The 21,481-nt window shown below is 37.2% G+C and overlaps 1 protein-coding gene across 1 annotated transcript; it reads right to left on the bottom strand.

Annotated features, from left to right (window-relative positions):
• Window positions 1-18,291: 18,291 nt before the first annotated feature.
• Window positions 18,292-20,043, bottom strand: LOC113360006. The gene has a single exon (XM_026603560.1). It carries the CDS (start codon window positions 20,041-20,043, stop codon window positions 18,292-18,294), a length of 1,752 nt encoding a protein of 583 aa, XP_026459345.1.
• Window positions 20,044-21,481: the final 1,438 nt, after the last annotated feature.

The following is a 21,481-nucleotide window of genomic DNA, read 5'->3' as shown; positions in this document are numbered from 1 at the left end:
ATTCTTCAATAAAGCAATATTTTTTCAGACTAGCAATATTGATTCAACTATCAATATTCATCATGTTGATTCAATTATCAACATTCGTTCGAAAACTATACATCTGTCCCAGCAGAATGCTCAATCCATGAATCATAGAGCATTCATCAATCATGCTCGATTCAACAATACTAAGACTCATCGTCCAATCAAGTCAACAACTGATTAATTAAATACACGTCTACCTTGCAGACTCCACAATCATGAGACATCAATCATGTCACATGCGGGGATATTTATTAAGGTTTTGGTATGGCGGCCAACAACACGTGCGTACTGTTAAGTGCATAATTCGCATATATTTAGTGTCGAATCCATGCTAGTAATTGCTATATATTCTTGCGAATTATTGTGTATTACTCTTGTTTTCTGTTATTTATGTTTTGCTAGGTGAATCATCCGAAAGAAATCAATTTACATTTAATTGTGCCAAGAAAGAAGTTAGCTACAAACGAAGAAGGGCCAAAGACCAAGTGGAACTCATCCAAATCTACAAATTCTTGCTATCATCTTGAAGAGGACGAAAAGACGAAGCCAACAACGAAAGAATGGAGTCATTCCGACTCCGTACGAAGAAGTTAAGTAAGCCAAAATTGCGAGAATTGTGAAAGTACAAAATTGATGAAAGCGCCCACTTGAATTACTCAGGGCAGCCACTGGATATTAACTGAACTCTCAGTTCTCTAAAGCTGACAGTTGAAAGGAGACTGTTGGATTGCTGCGACTGAAAAGAAAGGGACCGTTCTTTACCGAGATTCAAAAGGGAGAAATAGGAAGTTTGTTAACAGGGAACGATGGAATGTTGCTGAGGTTGGAGTAGAGCTTGAGACGAGAGAGAAAACGATAAACTGCTGCCAGTATCAGAAGTAGATGATGCCGATGGGTCTCGATAGACGGAATCTGCTGAAGTTGATCGTGGTAATGGGATCTGTGGTTGACGTGCCGGTGTTAATGGAGTTTTTGGCTGTGGGTTATCGAATGGGATGATGATCATGGTGATTTGGTTATGGTTGTCGAGATCATTAAGCTCGAGTCTTGAGTCTGTGGTTGATAATGGGGCTGAACTATGGAGAAATGTTGTAACTTGAGCATGGAAGAGAAGAAACAGCAGAGATCGAGATGGACTTGAGAACGACTGTTGGTTTTAGGAGCTAGTTATGGAGTTGGAAGCGAATAATGAGGTTAGCTTCGAATATGATCGTAATGAAGACAGACCATCATCGACGGGGAGTGTAACTCAGGAGAAAAGAAAACTCGTTGAAGGGAGTAGAGTCCGATAAAGTTATCTGATGGAGAAGGAGTCTGTAATGAAACTAACTCGAGTTGAATGAAAAGATAGAGTTGGTGTCGTTGGTATCCGGTATTGGCTTGCTGCCATGGATGTGATGTACAGGGAAGAATGAAGAGCTCGAGTTAATGGCAGTGAGAAGAGGTTCGTTTGCTGGTGGAGTTTCCAACAGAGATGGACGGAGAGGCAGAATGATCGACTGCTGTTATTAATGGAAGTGAGGAGTAGTTGATGGTCAAGAGTGAAAGTTACCGCAATGGAACGACGATGGGGTTGACTGGTGATCGACGGAAGGAGAGATGGGTATCGAATATTGGCTGCTGCCATTGTCGATGGTTGATGCTGGTGGTGATCATCATATGTAATGAGACAGAGATGATGATAACGGCTGCATTCGAATGGCAGTGATGAGAACGATGGAGTTTGGATATTGTCTGCTGTTGCCTTGATTGAGACGTTCGAATGGCAGAGAATAGTTGTTGCTGGTTTTAGTGATGAACAGACGGTAAACGGAGTTGAAAACTCCAGGAGAAGATACGGCTAGAAGTCCTAGCCGTGATTTCATCGGTGCAAGAAAAGGAAAAGATACAGGAAAGTTTGCGTATGGGAAATCCCGGCCGTAGTTGAAAATAAGAATCGTGAGAAAAGTTCCAGGAGGATATACGGCCAGAATGTCCTAGCCGTGATTGAAGAGAAAATTTTCGATGAGAGTTACAGGAGAACTTACGTCTATGAAATCCTTTATGTAATGGAGAAGTAGGAATTACCTATAGGTACTAGTTTAGTGATACTAGTTAGTGGCAGGTCCACACACAAAAGCCCAATAACATGAGGTCCAAAGTTTTAAAGAAAAAAGAAAATTGGACCTAAAATTTTATTCCCAGGTCCTATACACGTGCGAGATACATGAGACATATTTTTAAATTCCCAAAACACCCTCATGTATATAAAAACAGGGTAACTAAATTTCATTTCATTTTTTCTCTTTTCATTTCAATCTCTCAGATCCAAATCGGAGAGCAGCTAGAAGAAGGAAAAAATTCTTGGGTTTTAATCGTCGAACGCGAGATTATTTATTTCAATCTTGTTTCATTAGCCGAGATTTAGTTAGTTTTAATGTTGTCTCATATTTTTTTGAAACTATTTGGGTTTGATTTTCAGTCTAATGGCGAAATCAATTGAGATATTGTATATGAAGTTGTTGCTTCCTACAGATCAAGAAAATCAGCTAAGAATTAGTCAAGGTATTTGGTTTATATTTGATTCCTATGTTGATTTTTCAATTCATCTTAGTCTGTTGTTGGAGATCTCATATTTAGTTCGGATCTAGATAGATAATCATGTTTTATATACATTTCGTTAGTAAATCTGATATTTTAGTTTCATTTTGTTGGGTTTTTATTTTGTTTTTGTGTATTAACCATCGGTACATATATGATGTACTGATGGCTTTTGTTGAAAATAGTTCAGATCTAGACGTAAATAATAAATTTGTTGTTTTTTGAGATTGTTTGATCCAGCAATAAATATATGATATTTTGTTCCAGGTATGTTTTCTAATCATCTTCTTTGATTATTTTGTTTGTTTTCTTCTTTTGATTTGTTTATCGATTGTATTGTGAAGATCAAATCGATTTTCATGACGCTTTTATGTTTTTAGCTTTGTTACAGTTTGGTTTTGTGTATGAATTGACAGTACGTATACGACATACTGATATAAAATTCTTTGGATTATGTTTTAATCAGATTTTTGCCACTGTTTTTGGGTTCGATGCATGAGTATGTAAGTGTAATACTGAAATATGTGCTTTGATTCGGTTATATTCATCGTTTCATCAATTCTTCTTTACATGAAGTTGATTTTTAGTTCATGATTATGCAGTACATATATGGCGTACTGATAGAAACTTTTTTTGATTCTATTTTATTCAGAGTTTTGGGTTCCATCCATGAGTACGTATGTGTAATACTGAACTATGTTATTGATTTTTAGTTATAAATCAGAGGTACATATATGGAATACTAAAAAGAACTGCTTTAATTCTGTTATGTTCGTAGATTCATCGGTCTTTTCTTATCTTGGAGTTGATTTAGATAATGAATCAGCAATTCATATATGAATTACCTAAAGGTAACATGATTTTTTGTTTTGTTTTTACAGGTTCGTTGTTGTTCATCGTAGTGGATTGTAATTCGATTGATAATTTTTTCAGGTTAGTTTCATGTAAAATGAGCAGTATTATTTTGATGTGTTCAATGTTTTGTATGTACGAGAGCAGTATTACTTTGATGTGTTCAATGTTTCGTGTATACATGTACGGTTCTTAATTGCTTGTTAATACATTAGATTATCTAGAATTGTAATTAGCTGAATCAGCGCATATTGCATGTACACTCATTTTTATCTGTTGTTCATCATGGTTGTGTCAATATTGTTACGTTTTGGTCGCATTTACAGGTTCAAGATGTCTATATCTAGTCCAAACATTAGGAACTTTTTTGAGTATACCATTTATTAACTGAAAATTAACTAGTTTTATTTTCAGTATATCATTTATGTACTGCAAATTCATAGTGTCTAACACACAGATTCATATATGTAAGCATAAGAATGGTTTTTTAATGAGTATGGAAGTTATGTACTGAAAATTCTGAGCCTTTTTTTCGGTTTCAATTTGTGTAGCTTTTTAGTTTCTGAGAGTATATCATATATGTACTCTTATATTTTGCAGGTTTTTTATCCACTAGCATATGCTTAGTTCCTGGAGAAGATGTTGCATTAGTTCCTAGAGAAGATGTTGCTGCTTGGTCCTCTTCAAATAAGGATTAGCTCATGATGTTGATTTCTTATGATAACATATTTATGTTTGGATGAAATGACGATTATAACATGTGCATGGTAATACTAAAGCTCATGAGGATCTACATACTACAAGTCTTATTAATGCATGCATATATTTCATATTTTTAGCTTGATTATATTGAACCAGTGATAAGTGGTTTAGTTCTTATATGTGCGGGTTAGGGAGTAAAAAGTTGATCGACCATTATTGTAGGTTTTATCTTGGTTGCAGCATGACTTGTTGAGATAGAGAAACCCAAGATGCATCTGACTTGTAGTGGTCTCTAATACCACCAAAGTATGTCTCCATGGTCTCCATGTCTAGTGTTTATTTGTGTCTAGTATCGAAGTATGTCTACTTGGTCTCCATGTATGTTATGAAGTTGTAAGCAGTTTAGCGGATATGTACTCAAATATGTAATTAGTGTAGCGGATATGTACTCAAATTTGTAAGTAGTGCAACAGATATATACTCGAATTTGTAAGCAGTGCATCCTATATGTACTCTAAAATTTTGAGTGCAGGTTTTATACACCAATGAATTTGAGTGCAGATTTTATTAACTTTCTTTGTTCGCATTTTTATGAACTGAGGTTATAACAAAAAACATTATAACAAAAAGATCTTTTACCCCAACAATTGCAGGTACACTAGCAATCAAATATATACATAAAAGGTCCAAGATTATAACAAAAAAAGTAACAGACAGACAGACAAATTAAGAGAAAGAGAATTAAACATAAAACTAGAACTTCCATTCCAATGCCACCAACACCAAGACCACCACCACCACTAACAAACTATGTCTCCAGGCAACACTACCTGTTGGATTATATTGTAAAAGTTAGTTTCATGTCAAAATGAGTAATTAAGCAAAATAAACCAACATATATGCACTGGAGGATCATATTAGTCAAAATAAACTAATTTTTTTAAGTACAACATATATGTACTATTGATCTACATCGTCAAAAGCAAAAGAAACTATCATATATGCACCCGCAGGTCCTATTATTCCAAATAAACTAGAATTTTCAGTACAACATATACGTATTGCTGATTTCTACTTTCAAAAGCAAAAGAAACCATCATATATGTTATTTATGATGGGTATTCAAGCATATTCATCAATATTGGACATATGTACTATGGAACTATGTTACATAAAAATAAAAACACAAACTCCATGTCACTTGTGATGGTTATTCAAGCATCTTTCATCAGGTTTTCAGTTACGTACTAGTGAATTTATCTCCTAGAACACAAAATACAAATTGCATGTCACTTATGATGATTATTCTAGCAGTTTCATCAGTATTGGACATATGCACTGGTGGATGTATGTTACAGAAAACAAAAAACTCAAACCCCATGTCACTTATGATGGTTATTCAAGCATTTTTTTGTCAGTTTTCCAGTTATGTACTGGTGAATCTGTCTTCTAGAACACAAATTTCATGTTACTTATGATGGTTATTCAAGCTTCATCAGTATTTGACATATGCACTGGTGGATCTATGTTACAGAAAACAAAAAACTCAAACCCCATGTCACTTATGATGGTTATTCAAGCATTTTTTAATCAGTTTTCCAGTTATATACTGGTGAATCTGTCATCTGGAACGCAAAATACCAACTGTGTGTTACCTACGATGGTCATTCAAGAACTTTCATCAGTATTTGACATATGTACTAGTGGTTCTATGTGGCAGAAAACAAAAAAAAAAAACACAAACCGTATGTCACTTTTGATAGATATTCAAGCATTTTCATCAATTTTTCTTGTTATGTACCGGTGAATCTGTCTCCTAGAATACAAAATACAAATTGAATGTTACATATTATGCTTATTCAAGAACTTTCATCAGTTTTTGAATTATGTAATAGGGAATCTATCTCCTAAAACATTGTTGCGCTGCTGATTTGAACAGTAAAAGATAAAAAAAACTATCGATGTATCATATTGGTTAAAATAAAACAGGATTTTTTCAGTACATCATATATGTACTACTAATTCATACCATTTTATGCTACTTTTTCAGCAAACACATATGTAGACTTCTTCTCAAACTTCACAAATCAGAACGTCTAGGTCTTCTACTATGTTTTTTTTTATCATATATGTAGATAAAGTAGGTTTTGATAAATTTTCGGATGATTTTCTTTTAATGTAGATCAATGTTTTGATGGTTTAGTATGATCTCGGTGGGTAATATCATAATCATCTAATGGCGGTTTTTTTTTGTTGATGATCGGAAGAACAAGAAAGAAAAATGAAAAACGAAGAGATAAAAGGAACCACGAGATTAGGTTTCTTTATGGGAGAGAGAAGAATATCGAATTATATTAGATATTAAAGGTGTGCAGGCACACACGTTTGGAAACAAGGAGTTTCTGGTCATTTCCATGTTTTGATTAAATATGGACATGTAGATAATTAATTAATCCGGTTGGACCCTACTATAAATAACCTTATGGGCTTAGGACCATACAAGAAATTTTCCAATGGAGAATTAAGATACTCTGTCAGTTCAAGCCAACTGACAAGCCAATTTCATTTGTATAGAAGAGACATTGGGTTGGGCGTTACTGTTCCTTATCGAGCCCATCTGCTGTTTGGGGTTATTCCACACGACTTTGGCTAGATTTTGGTGGATTTTTGGCAAGTTTAACATCTTAATTCGACCGGGATTCGAGCACGGACACTCCTACTGTTGGAACACTATATAAGGGAGAGTTTCACTTCTATTGGGGATATCTTTTAATCTTTTTTTATCAAGCCATTGGAGAGGAGAAACCTAGGATTTTGGAGCTATTTTCATCAACGTAATTATTTCTCTTACTTTTATCATATGAAACTCATGGGTTTTGTTAGTACCATGAGTAGCTAAACTTCTTAGTGATTGGGGATGAATTCTAAGTTCTAGACATAATTTGAGTTATTATATAAATCTATTTTGAAGTTCTTCACATGATTATTGATTGTTTATACTAATTAAAATATTTATGATTGATTGATAGATTGTTTAGGTGGCCAACTGAATTAATTTGTTGATTCAATCAAATGCTAGTATTGAGTTAGGAAATAAGTAATGGTCGAATAATTCATACAAAAGTAGAGAACACAAGACTTTGTAGAGGGATTCTGTGTAGCGATTGTGTGTGTAAACAACACTAGAAAGTGGACCTTGAGCTAAGAGTCTAACTACTAGGATCAATCTATAATTCACAAAAAATAAAGCATTCAGACAAATTACACCTTGAGTGAGATACTAGTAGGTGGTTTCAAAGAATAGATTCTGGTATTGAAGAGCTTCCGTACCCAGTGATATAAGGAATTTAGGGGATAGCACTGAGTTAGCTGTTATTCCACGGTTGGTAATAATCTGTGATTAATTGTATTAATGGGTGAATATAATAACTTGATGAAGGTTTAGTAATGAAGAAGGATTCCCTGATCATATTTCTCTCCATTGCTTGTTAAGTTAATTACTTTCATTGCTTTATTATTTATTTAGCTTTTAAAATCTAAAACAAAACCCCCCATTATGACACTTTTGACAACTAAATCTCCTTTCTCTTCGTGGGAACGAACTTGACTTCCATTATATTATTTTTAATTGAGTGGAAATAAGATATTAATTTGATTGCACCTACGACACGCATCACGTACATCCACGATGAGAAATATGAGAAAGTCGTGCAAGCAGTTGAGGGAGTTAGCAAAGTAGTAGGTGTACAATCAATCAAGTCTCCGCACAACGTGGAACTGGTTTAACCACGATTTTCCACTTTCCCACTTTTTCACTCGAGCAACTATCACACTTATTGGAGATCAATGTGTCTACATTCTTGCAATATAAATAAATCTCGGAATTCATGATTGGAGAAATCTCAGAGATACGAGAATTAACACAAGCATTCTCATGTGAACAATCATTATCAGCATGGCAGAATTCAAACTTATTCGAACTCCACAGTTCACCAATTTGCAGAAACCTACAACACATTCACAATCCTTAGATCATCATTGGTCTCACACATACTTCTTATCTTCCCTCCTACATATCGACCCTCATCCCTCTTTGTGATCGAATTAACTCTGGAACGGCCATTGTCTTGGTTTAGGCCGGAGTCCTGTAGAATGATCTCTTGAACTCAAAGCACTCTTGTGCAATGCGTCTGTTTGCAAAATGTTAAGGTAATTTTCTCATTTGAGGAATCGACCCTCGTCTCACCACTTTTCCTCAAAAACCAGTAAATCCTTTTCTCCCATCAACAGGAATATACATGTATAGACCACCTGAATTAATCCTAAAAAGATTATTAAGACCTAACAAGTATGTGGGATTCGGCCTAACCAAAGGATATATTAGTAATCAACTATATTGCCACTTGAAAGCAATAGTTAAATTAGATAATTACGTGTTATATTACCCATTTTATTTTATTTTCTAAAAATTATTAAAACATTATGTTATAGGTGATTTTGGTAGTTTTCAGGCTTCACCATGTTATTATATAAATATTGCAACTAATGTCGTTATGGCACGGGTTATCTCTAGTAATATCAGAAAACCGAAATCAGTTTGTGATCCGTCCAAAACAGTTTGTGAACAAATAATCATCTTGTAACTCAGAACCCTTTCTATTTGATAAGTTCGTGAACTGTCCAAACAGTTTGTGTACTCAAATAAAAAAAGTGTCCAGGAGCCTTTAAAAATCAAAGAGTTCGCGAACTGCATAAATCAATTCGTGTATTATTGAAAGAAAGAGTACCGAGGAATATCTAAAAATCGACTAGTTAGCGAATTTACAAAAACATTTCGTGTACGCGAGTTTAACGGAGATTTAATTCGTTAGATCTTTTAATTTATCAGTGCAAGTTCGCGAACTGTGTAAAAAAAATTGTAACATAAGAACTAACTTGACTACTCCTTATCGCTTGAATTCTTATTTGCAATGTTTTCATATTACTAAAGTCATACGACATGTCTTATTAGATAGAATTGTAGACAATATGAACAAATAGGATAGTTAGTCTTCACATACCTATGTTAATGAAGTTTTTGTTGATGTCATTGTTCTTCAGTATTCAATCTTCGTGTTCGATTTGTGAATTCTGATACTCAACTACCATGCTCCATTCCAAGTCTGAGACTGACTCTAGTAGACTATAAATCAAGATATAGTTTTTATCTACTAAATTTGATATAATCTTGATATACCAAAACTTGTGAGTCTGACCAAGCAATGCTCTAACAAAAACAAACCGACTCAAGCAAACGATGGTTTTTTGCAATATGGAAGTTATTGTTAGTCCATACGGTACAATAAGGTTCAAGCTTTGAACTTCGAGACATCAATATACTAACCAGGTACGGTGTAACAAAAATTTGAATTTTATACCCAAAATTATCCTGGATAACGTTGTTGCGACAAAAGTGCTAAAAACTCTGAATATACAGTATGTTATACAATATGTAAATCAATGGAAACAGACAACATATAGACAACGTAAACTACAAGAATGTGTTTTACATCATTAGATTCCACACTTTCGACGGCTTGAGGTGCTGTTTCACCTTCCATTATAGTTGGTTCCTAATTAAATTTTTTTTATCATATATTGTTATAATCCATCATACAACACACACGATTTTGTTAACGAGAAAACTACCTGGAAGAAAACCTCTTGAACCTAGTCCAGTTTTGAATACTATCATAATTAAGTTGCTATAAAAATTGGTTACTACAAATTCGTATAGTTGACACTAAGTAAACCCTCCTACTCAGTCCTGAAAAGGAGAGGGTACCAAGTACACCACCAACTTTTTTTTCCGGCAACTTGTATGGATAAAACCTAATACAATAGCAAGTAGATCAACTTAATGATCCTTGAGAATATGTATACAGAGTTTATATCTCTATCTCTTCTCAATCAGAAAGTCTAAACAATAGAGTACATGAGCCTGATTGTTAAGAAGAGTACTTGGACGATGCCGAAAATCAATATCCAAGATCAATCTAATCGTATCTAAATATTCATATCTGAATTCTTCCAAGTAAGAAACTTGTTATCTATCTTTCAAGATACAAATTATACAATAAACGAGTCTCGTAATTGATCTTAATTATATGGATGTATTTACTTAGATTGATTACGTACTATTTGTGTAAATTCTATTATAAAGATAAACACTGCGGAAAGGGAAAAAAAACAAGACACTAGAAGTTTTGTTAACAAGGAAGTCGCAATAGAAGAAAAACCCAAAGACTTCGTCCAAATTTGAACACCAAATTGTATTAAGCCGCTACAGACATTAGATACTATAAGACTTCAGACTGGAATGTAGCTGAGAACGAGTCCACCCTCCAAGCGATTCAGTCGCAGTCGCTCTCCTTACATCTCTTGAACCTCGCAAGGCTCTACGCAATTGATTCCCATAGTTGACGTCCTTTACATCCTAAAAGTTGCTTAAACCTAAGTGAAAACTTTTAATACCAATCTTCCTCTAACAGATAAGCCTATTTGGTTTCCCTTTAGATCAAATATCAAGGCCTGGAAATATGTTTGCAATAGACAATGTTGACAAACCTCACAAATTCCGGAACACTTACACTCAGTTACTGAGAATCCTGGATTATTTACTACCTCTCAAGAACAATCTTTCAACTTATCAATTAAGAATTTTTAGATACCTATCTTGAGGAATCACAAAGTTTGAGACGGAGAGAACTTTGCGATTACTATCTATCTTGCCTGGCAGAGATTACAAAAACCTCGATAACAGAAAAGCAAGATCAGGATACATGAATTATCAAGGTAAAAGATAGTCGGACTTGACTTCATGAATCCCCAAGAGAAGTCTTTTAGTCATATACATAATTATGTGTCTCAGAGAAACCATAAGTCAATTGAGGACACAAATTTTCAGGGATTGATTTTCCCAGATGAAAGAGTGTTTCTATTTATAAATGTTCAAGACTGAGAGTTGCTTAGAATTCAACATAAGAAAACTTAAGATCCAAGTAAACATTTTCTTTGTTTGGATGAAATTCTAATTAGGGTTTCAAGTAAGCATGTGAGAATTTTTCTTGAAATCACATAGAAGAATATACACAGTGATCCGGTTACGAAATCGTGTATAACGATTATTCTGGTAAACATGCCTTTTGAACTATAAACAATTTGATGTTCATTTAAATACTTAACAATTTAATCATGATTCACATATACAAATGTTTTAGTGATCAATGATGTCTTAGAGGTTTTTATTAGAGTTATATCAACACTATACATATTTGAAAAATAAGTCTTTAAAGTATTTAAGCATCTGCTAAAGTTTTACTGGACCGTTGGTGAAACGGTTCGTCATTCGTAAGTCATAGTTCACGAATCAAGGTGCAACATTTCGTGAACTGGGTTCGCCAACCCTACTCTGTTCAAGAACTTAGAAGGAGACAGCTTGTGAACTGGTTCCGCCAAGCGTTAGTCTTTTTCACCAATACTAAAAATTCAGATCACCACGGTTTGTGAAGTGTCCCGTTCTGAACTTAAGGTTGGCGAACTGGTTCGCCAACCTACCATGAGTTGAAATTACATATTTTCTAAGTTTTTCACATATGATGTTTGAAGCATTCCCAAATGATAAAATCATTGCTTGGGAAATTTTCATAACGATCCACAAATTAATTCTTGAACAATAAACTGTTTCGAACTAATATTATTAAGGACCTTTGAACATCCAATGCTTGAATCATATTTCAAGATGGTTAACAAGACAAGCATGACTCGGAATTTCGTCTTTGCAATAAATCTAGTAGAAGTTATACTACATAATCTCATAAAGATATAATAGTAAGAAATTAAGTAAAATAGAATGGTTCACTCCTCAGATACCTTGTTGATGAAGTTCTACAAATGTCTTCGTCGATCTTCAGTCTTCGAGGGTGATGTTTGATAGTAAACTACCAAATATTATACCTAGTCCGAAACTTGGCTTAGTAGACTACAAATCAAGATATAGTTTTGTTCATCTAACATTGTCAACAAGCTTGAGATAGCAAAACTTGTGGGTTTAACCGAGCAGTGCTTTAACAAGTTCGTTCAGAGTATTTGTACCTATAACCAATCCGGTCTACACACATAAATCCCTAGACAAAGTTCATTACCTTGAGTTGCTTCAACTGTTATGAAGAATTCTGTTATCAAGTTCTTTGAATCGTAACTCGAAATAGCAAATGACTAAATTTATTTCAGTAACCAGCTCACTTATCAATCTCCCGAATCAAGATCTTGGTCATAGATAAAGTAGACTAAAGGATCTTCCATTTATTAAATATAAAATGCTTTAGTTAAAAATCAAGCCAAAACTATGATTATCGAAATAATCAATCTCGGTGAATGAGCTATACACAATTATTGATAGTGGTTTTTAGTTCGAGGCTAAAATTGTAAAACCAGTATTTAATGCACCATCGCCCTACAAAGGGTAAAGCCGTTTAAGAAGTGATGAGTGCAGAGAACCTTTTCATTTTTTTTGAAGCAATTCAATAAATACACGAGATTCATCCAGAATGGTGCGTGCAACAACAATCCCAAATATTCTGTGAGTTTTATTAGCATTATTAATTAATACATAATTTGCCTAGTATTTTTTGTGTTATGTTCTCAGCCGAACTCTCATTATTGGCATGACATGACGACTGAGTGTTCACTCTCAGCAGAGTAGCATGAATCTCCGTGTCAATATTGAGACATGCGTGAAATACCCACACAGGCTACATCATTTTATAACAAAGAGAATCTCGTATCGACGCGCTTTTGGTTAGCCCGATCGAGCATGCTAAAATTCCTTAAGGGAAATCTAGATTGTCCATGTCAGTCTCAGAAACGATCACGGCCACACAAGTTGGCCGCATGATTTAACTAGCCTAGCCAAACCCTGGAAGGAATAGGCGATCACCGTGATGACCACTGGCGGGCCCACTAATGCCCCAACTGGTCGAACACCACACATACTTCCCCAGCGCCGTCAAACGCCAACCTAAAGAGGGGTGGCCACGTTGTTTAGGGAGAATCTCGAACGAGCATAGACTGTTCAATGCAGTCTTAAAACCATCACAACCGTCCAACTTCGCCAGCCTGGTTGGACGGATTAGATCATCCCATGAATGATTAGGGAAGCGCTAACGCGCAAGTTGGCAGGACTACTTTTCCCTCACCCGATCGGATTTCTCATGGCGAGGCCATGGAGCAATGAAGCGTTTGATCAAACCATGGCAGGCGTGATGCTTCTAAGGATCGCGGAAGTCCACTAGTGTCTTAAATCGATCACAACCATCCAACTTAGCCAGCCTATTTGGATGGCTTAGATTGCATTTAGGACAATCAGGAAGGTGCACACGCGTTCACTGTCAGGCTAACATTGGCCCCACATGATCGATCTCCCCAAAGGAGGCCAACAACATGCCAAATCGCTTGGTCGAAGGCACGTGGGCGTGGCTGTTTCAAAAGCCTAATTAGGGTTTGCGGCAATACACATCTGTCGTAAATTAATCGTGACCATCCATCTTCACCAACCTAAACGGACGGTGTAGATATAGACTCAAGAGGTCCCAAGGATGTCAACGTGATCACCGTGGGCCCACCTTTACGTGTGACCGGCCGACCTATGTAGACTAGGGAGCGGCGCCTCGAAACGCCCGCCCCGAAGGTGGCATGCCATACGGCTTTTAAACCATTTGCGACAATATATTTCTGTCGCAAATCGATAACGACCACTCATCTTTGCGGTCAAATTGAGTGGACTATATCGAATATTTGTGGGACCGAGAGGTGTAGGCATGCACGCCAGTGATTCTTCTTCACGCATGCCCGGTCGGCCCATTCAAAAATAGTGCCAATGCTTGGATTCGATCAAGCCAAAGAGGGATGCTTGCGCACCTCTAAAAAACCCTAAATCCATCAACGACAGCAAACATGTGTCGTAAATCGTCTCGTCCATCCAACTTTGCCATCTTGGTCGGACGGCCTGGATTAAAAATTAGGCGACCAATGAAGTGCCTCAATGATTACCGCCCGACACTCCGCCACAAGGAGTGATCGACCAGATGATGGCCCGCCCATGCGGCCTCCAAATGATCACTCGATGATGGTTGGACGTGCTGCCAATTTAAGACGCTTAATCCGCGACTTACTCGATCAAGCTTTTAAACAACGATGCTTTATGCATATCGATTGTTTTGAGCTGCTTGCTTTAAAGCGATGCATTATATGCATCGAACATACACGATATTTCATGAATATCAATTCCATAAATAACTTAGTTATTTAACCTGATAGCACTGCATGCTATTTATTGCGATGGGTCCCAAGACATGACCAACTCATTCGAGACATCAAACATGTCACAAACTGGGGATACTTATTGGGGTATTGGTCTGGCGGTTTACATCGTGCGGCGTGCAACGCACCCATTACGAGAACGTGTCAGGAAATATGGACGGTTAATGATGATGAGGGAAGTGGGCAAAGGCGTGATCGTGTGACAATCACCTACAAGACCCCACTACTCCATCACTCAACTTCCTTCACTTCCTACGAGATGAGGATTTCACTCAAATGACTTGTATAAATAGGTTCTTCGACCTATCTTCAAACAACACATAGAAACCAAGTTGTTGTTAACACCGTATCCTGAAACACCCAGAACTGATAGCTTACATTATGCAAGCCAGTTCAAAATTCTGATACAAGTCACAAACAACCAACACCTTCACAATCTCAACACCTTCTTCGCTTACCTCCCTAAGATCAACCCTATCTCCTTCACTTTGTGACCGAAGCAAGTCTGGAACAACAATTTCTTGGTTTAGGCCATAATTGTACAGATTGATCTCTCGAATCTAAAGTACTCCCGTGCAGTGCATTTGTTTAGGGTTTAGATTCGTTTCTCATCCACACACACCCAAATTTACCAAAACTAGCAGAAATATTTTTCACCCTCAAAAAATGGCGACCACAGTGGGAGATTGATCTCTCGGTTGCAAAATCATGTGATGTACTGAGTTATTCTATGATGTAATAGGGAATATGAGATGGTACTCTAAGCATTCAAGTAACTCAGTACCACTATACTGCCTTCATTAACTTAATCTTCATGATCATAACTGTGTTTCCGGTACAAGTTATTAAAGAGAAAGGGACTAGACGAAATCCTAAGCATCACGGACTGCACGCATTCTAGGATTGCATCCGTACAAGTAAAACCTACAGCATAATTAACTGAAGTAAAAACGACTAACTAATTTTACTAAAAGCTAAATACAACCCAGGGATGGTTGTAGGCACTAGGTATCATGACAATACTCCCCCTTCAGAATATCCTTGTCCTCAAGGATGGTAGTGTGGAAAGTGTGCTCTGACATGCGATAAGTCCTCCAAGTAGCATCAGCCGGCGTAGTGTGAGACCATTGAATAAGCAGTTGTTGCACTGCCGTTCCCTGTCGAAAAATCTGGCGGGAGTCCAAGGTGGCAATTGGTTTGAGTATGATTTCACCTTCTGAGTACACCAATGACAATGAAGGAGCAGTAGTTGCAGAGGCGCCTATTTTCTTCTTCAACTAGGACACATGGAACACTGGGTGTATCTTGGAGTTTGGGGGAAGCTGTAGTTTGTAAGCAACTTCACCAATTCTTTGCAGCACAGGAAAAGGCCCATAATATCTGGCAGATAACTTGAAGTTCTTGCACAGAGCCATAGAAGTCTGTTTATAAGGCTGTAACTTCAAATAAACAAGATCACCCACAAGGAATGGCCTATCTGTTCTTTTCTTATCAGCAAACCACTTCATTCTTTCTTGTGCTTTATGCAAATTCTCTTTAAGAATGTCTAAAATAGCATCCCTTCTTTGTAAATATTCTTCTACAGAAGCTACAGAGGTATTAGATGTTGTAGGAAAAGCCAAATGAGGTGGTACATACCCATATAGTGCTTGAAATGGAGACATCTTCAAGCTGGTGTGATAGTTGGTGTTGTACCACCATTCAGCCAATGGAAACCACTGAAACCATTGTTTTGGCTTATGGATTGTCATGCATCTCAAGTAGCCTTCTAAGCAAGCATTAACTCTTTCAGATTGGCCATCTGACTGAGGGTGATAAGTTGTACTCATAGAGAGATGAGTGCCCAAAGTTCTGAAAAGTTCTTGCCAAAACTTGCTTGTAAAAACCTTGTCCCTGTCAGAAACAATAGAAGCTGGAAGTCCATGCAGCTTAAAGATAGTATTCAAAAACTCCTGAGCCACTGTGATAGCTGTGTAGGGATGAGTAAGACCAATAAAATGACTATATTTGGTGAACATGTCCACTACCACAACTATAACATTTTTGTTTTGTGACTTAGGAAGGCCCTCAATGAAATCCATGCTAATATTCTGCCACACCTGAGTAGGAATTGGAAGTGGCTGTAAGAGTCCAGCAGGGTGTTGATGATCAAGTTTTTTTTGTTGGCAAGTCTCACGCTGGCTGACCAACATCAAGTTGTCTTGCTTTAAGTCTTTCCAGTAAAAGTATGTTTTAGCTCTAACATAACTACCATGAATACCAGAATGACCCCCAATGGCAGATGAATGAATAGAGTGCAAAAGGTGTTGCCTCAAGTTAGAGTTGGTACCCACATAAATTCTCCCATTGAATCTTAGAATGCCCTCCAAGTATGTGAAGTTAGGGACTGCAGAGGGGTTAACCAAGAGCTGTGGAATAAGTGAAGAGGCCACTGCATCATTGATGTAACTATTGATAATATACTGAGTCCAAGACGGAGCAGATAAGGCCATAACACTACAAGTTGGTATGGAATCAGTATGAGGAAGTATAGAAAGAGCATCTGCAGTTTTGTTATCCAACCCCTTTTTGTAATGAATTGTGTAGTCAAATCCCAAAAGCTTGATGAGCCATTTTGTTGCAGTAAAGTGGTAATCTTCTGCTCCATAAAGTATCTAATGCTCTGGTGGTTAGTATTGATGATGAAATGGTGACCAGTGAGATAGTGTCTCCATTTGGTCACTGCATTAACCACAGCCAGTAACTCCTTTTCATAAGTGGATAGCCGTAAAGTCTTTGGCTCTAAGGGTTTTCTGTAGAAGGAAAACGCTTTACCATCTTGCATGAGAATATCTCCAATGCCTCTAAACATGCATCAGTTTCCACTACAAAAGTTGTGGTGAAGTCAGGAAGGGCAAGGACAGGAGTGGTGCACATAGCATGTTTAAGGGTGTTGAAAGCATCTTCAGCTGATTGAGACCACAAGCAGGAATTCTTCCTCAATAAATCTGTGAGAGGTTTACTGATATTACCATAGCCCTTCACAAACTTTCTATAATATCCTGTGAGGCCTAAGAAACCTCTTAACTGTTTAAGAGTAGTAGGAATAGGCCAAGACTTCATACAAGCAATTTTCTTAGGATCAACAGCCACTCCATTTGAAGTAATAATGTGGCCTAAGTACTCTAGAGAGTCTTGAGAAAAATAACATTTAGAAAATCTAACAAATAACTTGTGTTCCCTGAGCAAGGAAAGAACCAGGGAGAGATGTTGAACATGTTCTTGGATGTTGGAGCTATATATCAATATGTCATCAAAGAACACAAGAACAAATTTTCTCAAATAGGGACCAAATACAGAGTTCATAAGTGCCTGAAAGGTGGCAGGTGCATTTGTGAGGCCAAATGGCATAACTTTGAACTTATAGTGGCCATGATGGGTTCTGAAGGTTGTCTTATGTATATCAGGTGCATGAACCCTTCCCTTAAATCCAACTTAGTAAATATTCTGGATCCATGTAATTCATCTAATAACTCATCAATTACAGGTATATGGAACTTATCTTTGATAGTTATGGAATTTAGCTTTCTAAAATCAACACAAAACCTCCAAGAGTTGTCTTTCTTCTTCACTAGGAGAATGGGTGAAGCAAAAGGGCAATGACTACCTTGAATAATCCATTTTTTAACATTTCTTGTACTAAGGACTCCACCACTGACTTGTGTATATATGGGCATTTATAGAGTCTGAGATTGACAGGTTGGGAATCTGGTTTAAGATTGATTTGATGGTCTAGAATCTTGGTGGTGGTAATTGTGTTGGTTCCTCAAAAACATCAGAAAATTTGTTGAGCAACTCCTGAATTGGTGTAGGTATTGTAGCAGGTGGATGAGTCATTGTAATAGAAAAGAATTGTCCTACTAGAGCGGGAGTATTTTTCTTGATAAAATTTTTCATAGCATTACCACTAAGTAGCATGATTGTGGGTTTAGTAGAAGTACCTTGTAGAGTTATTACTTGACCCTTGTGAAGAAAATAAATAGATAGCTTGGCCAGATTAAAAGTGACATCACCAAGAGTTCTCAACCAATCAGCACCCAAAAGTATATCACACCCTCCCAAAGGAATTAATCTTAAATATGTAGCAAATTGTTGTTGTTGCATTGTCCATTGTAGTTGTGGACAGATATCAGTTCTTTTGGTCCTAGCTCCATTGGCCACAGTGACCAACATGTGAGCAGTTGGTTGAACTTCACAGCCCAATTGAGTTGCTAGAGCAGTATCAATGAAACTATGAGTACTACATGTGTCCACTAGGACAGTGATGGCTCTTTTCTTGATGAATCCTGGGATCCTAATGGTGTCAGGATTGACATTTCCAGTAAGGGCATGGAGAGAAATCTCCATATCTGAGTCAATCAATTGGTCTTCACTAGGAGCTTGAGGAGGTGAAGGTTCCAGATCATCTTCTTCATGGACAGCTACCATCATAAATAATTGTTGGGATTTACATCTATGGCCTGGTTGGTATTTTTCATCACAATTTAAACAAAGCCCTTGTGTTCTTCTTTTACTCATTTGCTCATAAGTGAGTCTTCTGATTGGGGGTACATAAGGGGTTTTAGGTGGTAGTGTAGAATTTTGAGGGATAGGTTTAGAAGGAGAAACACCCATTGTGGAAGGAACTGTAGGTGGTCTTGGTGGTGTAAATTTGGTGTAAGTGAAGGTGGTTGGTGTTGGTTTAGATGGAATGGTTTTGGAGGTTGAGGATTGTGATGAGAGAGCAAGTTCTTGTAGTCTATCCAAATAAAATGCTTGAGCAAGGGTGGTCGGTTTGTGAATCTGCACAGAACTCTTTGAAACATCCTTTAATCCACTAATGAAGCTCAACACAAAGTAATCTTCAGTAAGGTGAGGATTTTTACTCAACATTAACGCTTTTAGCTGCTCAAATTGCTCAAAATATTCTTCAACAGAATTAAGTAGAGATAACTTGTTAAAAAAACCCACATAATTATCATTTCCAAGATCCTCAAAACGACTACAAATAGCTTCTACAAAAACAGGCCAAGAGATGAATGTTTTACCAGTAAGGAAGTCCAGAAACCATGAATCAGCTTTGCCATCCAAGTATAAAGAAGCAATTTCAGTCTTTTGCTCATCAGAAGTGGAATGGATCTGAAAAAATCTTTCACACTTGCGGATCCAGCTACGAGGATTGTCACCAGAAAATCTAGGGAAGTCTAGTTTATGAATTTTAGAGAAGGTATTGAAAGGATTCTTTCGATGGGTATTATTTGAACCTTCTTCAGAATTAGGTTCAGGTGGATCTGGTGGTGTTTTAGATAGAACTTGAATAAGTGCGTTAAACTTTGCTTGGTTTTCCTCAGAGATTTTAACCAAAGAATCAAGTAAGGTATCTTGTCTTAGAGCAGCTTCCTTACGCTCTGTTGCATCACGGGTGTGTAGATCTGTAAGATTCTTCATCAGTTGAGATAGTTCACGGGTGGTGGTATCTACATCTTTGATAGTTGGACCAGTCATGGCGTAGAAAAAAAGAGATGAATCGACTGGGTGATACCAAATGTGATGTACTGAGTTATTATATGATGTAATAGGGAAGATGAGATGGTACTCTAAGCATTCAAGTAACTCAGTACCACTGTACTGCCTTCATTAACTTAATCTTCATGATCATAATTGTGTTTCCGATACAGGTTATTAAAGAGAAAGGGACTAGATGAAACCCTAAGCATCACGGACTGCACGCGTGCTAGGATTGCATCCGTACAAGTAAAACTTAAAGCAGAATTAACTGAAGTAAAAACGGCTATCTAATTTTACTAAAAGCTAAATACACCCCAGGGATGGTTGTAGGCACTCTGGTATCATGACAAATCAATATTTCAATATTCATTCCAGTATTATCAATTTCAAAAGGGTGGATCTTAGATCCAATTTAATCGTTAAATTCAATTTAGGTTCAACAACTAATTTCAATTCCGGTGTTCCATCCACTAAGAAGCTTCATAAAAATGTTTTTTCAAGCAATGCTACTGAAATGCCTTGGATAGCTGAGCACCAGTAAATCTCCCGGATGAAAGGACCAGAGCCGCGTGGAGACACAAGAAGACGTGACTACTGATTAGAAGAACGCAACGGTGGAGATCCGGATGAAGCAACCTCCTTTTATACAAACACCACAAGTGTTGTATGGAGCAATCCAGAAATGCCTCAAAGGGTCCACACCCATAAAGACAAAGTGAAGATTCGCGTAGCTGTTGTTCTAGTATGGAGATAGTCGACAACAAATCTCAACATCATTGGAGTCTTAAGGAGACACCTGCAGAGATCACAAAAGAAAAGGTTTATCTCTATTCCACCACTGCTACCAATTTAAAGTCTGTAATATCCGCTACCACTTCATCAACAAAACGTGTAGATCCAGAACATGTAATTTCGAGAATTCGTACATTTACAACAACAAAGGAGGCTTGACCCATCTTCAAATCATCATAAAGGGTTCGCCTATTATGTCAACCCGGACAACAGCGAGACACCCTCTTAGATGCGACACCTCCGATTACCAGAGCCAGAGCCTCTGTCACCACCGATATTTCTTCGAGCATAACGCCCCGGCCGTTACTAGATATACTGCCACTTCCCCATCAGGACGAGGGACCGGAGGGGCCGGAGTAAGCCAACCCCCTATTACCATCGTTGATTTGATGGAAGGACAAGAAGTTCTTGCTAAGGCTCAGATGGACATGGCCACAACTCAAAAGGATCAAAACGATGGACATCCAAATGATTAGTCAAGAGATTCAACATTCGGGTGTTAGATTATCATAAACCAAATGTGACTGAACATCAATTGGTGGAGTTGTACATTAATGCTTTCTGGGGACTCTGTTCACAAAACCATGTAATCTATGATGGAGTATGTGTGAGATTCTCTATTTCTCCAAGGTGCAACACCGAG

Source organism: Papaver somniferum, chromosome 3, assembly GCF_003573695.1.
Source record: "Papaver somniferum cultivar HN1 chromosome 3, ASM357369v1, whole genome shotgun sequence".
Classification (NCBI taxonomy): Eukaryota; Viridiplantae; Streptophyta; class Magnoliopsida; order Ranunculales; family Papaveraceae; genus Papaver; species Papaver somniferum.
This window is presented reverse-complemented; position numbering and strand designations above follow the sequence as displayed.

What these genes read in the sequence shown, in the direction of transcription:
- LOC113360006 (XM_026603560.1), bottom strand. Translation starts at nt 20,043, where the DNA reads ATGACTGGTCCAACTATCAAAGATGTAGATACCACCACCCGTGAACTA.